Source organism: Pan troglodytes, chromosome 14, assembly GCF_028858775.2.
Source record: "Pan troglodytes isolate AG18354 chromosome 14, NHGRI_mPanTro3-v2.0_pri, whole genome shotgun sequence".
Lineage (NCBI taxonomy): Eukaryota > Metazoa > Chordata > Mammalia > Primates > Hominidae > Pan > Pan troglodytes.
This window is the reverse complement of record NC_072412.2, coordinates 26,960,184-26,964,791: the sequence shown is the minus strand read 5'-3', so window position 1 is coordinate 26,964,791 and position 4,608 is coordinate 26,960,184. Positions and strand designations below refer to the sequence as shown.

The 4,608-nt window shown below is 57.7% G+C and overlaps 1 protein-coding gene across 1 annotated transcript; it reads right to left on the bottom strand.

The window, feature by feature from the left end:
* Positions 1-2,002: 2,002 nt before the first annotated feature.
* On the bottom strand, positions 2,003-4,289 carry GSX1 (GS homeobox 1). The gene is made up of 2 exons (XM_522643.7): positions 3,670-4,289; positions 2,003-3,205 (listed from the first exon to the last, which is right to left on the bottom strand). Exons 1-2 carry the CDS (start codon positions 4,079-4,081, stop codon positions 2,823-2,825), a joined length of 795 nt encoding a protein of 264 aa, XP_522643.4. The 5' UTR covers positions 4,082-4,289; the 3' UTR covers positions 2,003-2,822.
* Between the last annotated feature and the right edge of the window lie 319 nt (positions 4,290-4,608).

Here is a 4,608-nt window from a genome sequence, read left to right as displayed (position 1 = left end):
GGCCCTAGAGCAACATGCAAACGAGCAAAACTCAGAAAGCATCAGCCTCATCACTGATAGTAAAACAGTTGTGATTCTATTCACTGGTATGCACTAAAGCACCTTGGCTTCGTTTAGATTGGCCGTAGATTGGCACAATGTCGCCTCCTGGGATGGTGGAGAATTGGTCCCCGTCTAAAGTGAGGTTCAGACTGATGGAGATCCTCATCAGTCTAGAGCACAACTCAGATGCCTAGCTCCAGGAAGAACCGGCAAGAGTTTCTCCATGGGGAGCTAGATCGTGCCTGCCCTTGTTCCAGGGGAACTGGAGAGAGACCCTCCCACCCCCATCCTCAGCTTGATTTGAAGGAAAAGATGGAAGATTTTAGAAATAAGCCCCACAAGCTCCTGGTTCCGGGGCCTTGTAGTCTGGGTCTTCGATTAGCGGCTTCCCAGGTTCTCAGGCTTTTGGCCTCCGACTAGGAGTTACACCATCAGCTCCGCTGGTTCTTAGGCCGGTTAGACTGGGACTGAAATCACACCATTGGCTTTCCTAGTTCTCCTGCTTGCAGATGGCATATCACAGTAGTTCCTGGTCTCCAGAATAAACCTCCTCACATAACTACATACAGCCTATTTGTTCTTTTCTCTGGAGAACCCTGACTAATACAAGACCAAAAGTAGGTTTGTGGTTGCCTAGGGCTGGGATATAGTGAGAATTGGCAGCGACTATCAATGGGCATGATGGGGTTTCTCTTTGGGATGACAAAAATGTTTTTAAATAAGATTGTGTCGATGGTTGCACAATTCTGTGAATATACTAAAAGTTGTGGAATTGCACACTTTGAATGAATGAACTGGTTGCTAATGTGAATAGCTCAATAAAGCCGTTTTGTTGGGGGGGGGGGAATGAGCTCCAAAAATGTTGAGCAACCTCAGGTGGACCGTCTTTCCTGCTGGAAAAGACGCATTTGCTTTGCCTAGACACGGGGAGTTCAGCGCTCCCCAGGGTGTGTATGTGTGTGTGTGTCTGTGTGTGTGTGTAGGGGTCTGGCAGGAAAAGAAGGTCTGGTAGGTTTCCTGGACACAGAATGGGAGCGGCGAGAACGCGGATATTAGCTTCCCAGGTCTGACTGCAGAAATACTCCTCCCGCAGCTGTGCGCTCTCCGTTTCTGCAGAACCTCACGCACTTCCTTCTCCTCATCCATCTTAGAGAGTAAAAAAAACCCGCATATGTCCTCAAAGGGAGCTGGGGTGTGGATTCTAAGTCGTAGGGGGATATAGGATTTTAACGAGAATTGGTGAGAACATGAGGTCCCAGAGCCACTGGCTCCAGCTATGCAGAGTCCCTCTCGGGGACTCCCTGGGGCAGGATCACTTCGGATTCTCGGATTCCTTGCCCGGAATTTTCCGCGACCAGGGACTCGGCTAACGGAATTTGCCTTAAAACAGAGAGAGGAGGACCCTCTGAGAGAAGTCTGCACCATCCCGCAGAATGGAAATTTGTCCCTAACGAATCGTTATCAATCCAAGCGCAGTGAAGGACGGATTTCTTGTGCTTACGGAGGGTGTGGTTTCTGCCCTCCCGGCTGTTGGCCAGGACAGCGAAATGGTGAGGGATGGAGGTGGGGCTGGATCCCAGGTGAGAAGGAGGCGCTGCAGGGGTTGGGACCCATGGTGCAGTCCAAGGAGAGCGCCCTCCTTCCCTTCCGGCTTAGCTCTCTGAGCTCCGCGACGCTTGTGCGCCACGCCGGAGCGGGACAATCGTTAGCGCGCACCTGGCTGGCATGCAAGGCGGGCTCTCAGCGGAGCTGAGGGTTCCGAGAGGCACTGGCTGAGCTGTAAGGCGAGGAGCCAGCTCGGACCCTGCAACTGGATCCCCAACCCTTCCCAGCAGGGAGGCCCAATCCGGGTTGGCGCCTGTCTACTCCAGAGCGAAGGCCTCTGGGCTCAGAGCCACGGGCATTTCTAAGAAAAAAAAAGTTTATTTAAAATTTTGTACATAAATAAATAAATAAATATCTTCTGGCATTGCAGAGGCCGTACAATTACACAGCTAGGCTGGGGCAGGCCAGAGTCTGGAGGGGGAAGAGTGGGGTCGCCAGCGGCGCAGAGCGGGGTCCTATGTTTAGAGGAAGGAAGAGCGTGTTGGAAACAGAGCAAATCGGTTTCCCCAATATGGATACTACGGGCGAAATTTATCATCAGTGAGAGGAGCCGTGGGGACTGAGGACAGCAAGGCCAGATCAAGGGACAAATGGACTGACTGAAGGAGGAGGCTCCCTGAGGAGGGGAAGGGAAAAGGAGAAGGAAAAAAAAAGTGGGGGTTCATAAATGTGTGTGTTGGCGGGCGGGGGCCGAGTGAATAAATGATCACAGGAAAGAGGTGGGGAGGGACAAAAAGACATTTTAAAAAGAGAAGCGAACGAGCATCCAAGGCCGCCGACCTTGACCGAGAGCGGAGGAGAGTAGAGTAAGCGAGGAAGCCCAAGCCAGCCCAGAGAAGGCGGGCTAGGAGGCGCCGGCTGCCAGCAAGGCGCTGCGCCAAGCAGGCTTGCAGGCGGGGGCCGCGGTGCTGCACTGCCCAGGAGGACTCGAGCGCTTACAGTGTTCACAGCTTGGAGTTGGCTTTGGACGCGAGCGAGCCCTGGGGCGGGGACGCCATGGTCCAGTCTCTGCCAAGCTCTCAGCCCTGCCCAGGCCCGGGACCTCTGCAAAGCAGTGCCAAATCCATGCCGGGCAGTGGTTTGGCTGCGGGTGCCTGGGAATCAGCGCTGAGTCCCAGGACTAGTCTCCGAGGCGCAGGGAGGTCTTGGGGTGGGCGACCTAGGGAGACACGCGCCTAGGGAGTGACCGTAAGATCCCGGTCGTCCTTCCCTGAGGAGGACGGAGACATGGGCAATTCGTCGTCATCCTCGGAGCACTTGGCTGAGGAGAGCGATGCGCACTTGCAGCCTTGCGGTGCGCTCCCGCCACCACCGGCACCCCCGCCGCCGCCGCCACGATGGTTGCTGCCCTTGCCCTCCTTCTTGTGCTTCACTCGGCGGTTCTGAAACCAGATCTTCACCTGCTTCTCGGACAGATTCAGGTAGGTCGCGATCTCGATGCGACGTAGGCGGGACAGGTACATATTAGAAGCGAACTCGCGCTCCAGCTCTAGCAGCTGCGTGCTGGTGAAAGCCGTGCGCATCCTCTTGCTGCTGGGCAGCTGGTTAGAGCTGCTGTCTGGAGGTGGCAGAGCAGAGAAGGAAACGATCAGACCTCTGTGCTGTGGACCCAATCCCTTGGTAGGCGGTCGCCAGAATCCTACGACTTTGACCTCTTACCCATCTCTTCGCCCCAACACAATCCACAGCAGAGCTACAGTGAGCGCCTCCTTGTCCAGCTCCGAGATCCTGATTCTCCCGGAGTCATGCAGCCCTGGAACCCCTTCCCCTTCATGGAGAGCCTTGGATCCCAGCCCTCACTTACCCCGGCCCACACTCCAGGACCTGGACGTCTGCCCTCATCCGCCTCCTGGCGTTGTGTCCCGGCCCTCTATCCGCACTCCACCCCAAGCGCCCCCCTTAGTCCCCGACATGACCCTCACCGCCCCCAGAAAGCCCAGGGTCCCTCTTCCTCCATCTCTGGCTCTCCATCCTGCTTCGGATCACGTCTGCCCGGTCCCTCTGCGCGGCGGCCCCGCTTACCCACAGAGATGCAGTGGAACTGCCTGGGGTCAGGCAGCGGGTAGGAGGTCTGGTAGAGCGCGGCGGCAGCAGCGGCGGCGGCCGGGCCGTGAGCGACCCCGGGCGACACAGCAGAGTGCTGGCGGCCCAGGGGCGCGTGGCAGTACTGCGAGCCGAAGGGTGGGAAGGAAGCCTTGAGCAGAGGCAGCGCGGGCGGCCCGGGGGGCCCATGCAGCTGCGAGGCGGTGACGCAGAGCGGGCACACGCACAGCAGCCCAGCCTTGCGCGCGTGGCAGGCGCCAGGCGAGAGACCGTGCAGCGCGTGCGGCGGGGGCACAGCGTAGGGGAAGAGCGGCGGCGGGCTGCCCTCGGGCGCCTTCTTCTCGCCCGCCTCGCGCAGCACTAGCGAGTCCACCAGGAAGGAGCGCGGCATGGCCCCGGCGCGCGGTCGCCCCGCAGCCAGCCCGCCCTCTGCGCCCACCGCACCTTTCGGCTCTCCACGCGCTTTCCCTGGCCGCGGTATCCCGCAGCTGCCTCTGCCCAGGAGGCTGAACGCGCGGCTGAGACCTAGGCTGAAACAGTAGCCTCTGCTGCCGTGGGCACCGCCCAAAGAGCGCGGGGTGCTGGCCAGCGCTAGTGGTGCTGAAAGGCGCCGGCGGCGCGGCTTAAATAGGACTATTGCCATGTGATGGACTACGCCAGGAGCGGCCGGGGCCTCTCAATAGGGTTTTTGTGCCTTTTCTCTTGGCATTCACTCTGCACGCTTCCTCATTATTTCACTTGTTAACTAAATGAACTGCATAATGTACTCTATTCTTGTCAACCCCACCCACGCCGTAACAGGCGCCCTCGCCCCCTCCTCTCCCTTTTGCGGGTTTATTTTCTCATTCTCCCGCGATTTAATATTCTTTCCTTTCTCTTTATTTCTTACTCCCCTTTGGCTTTGCATTGGCGATCAGC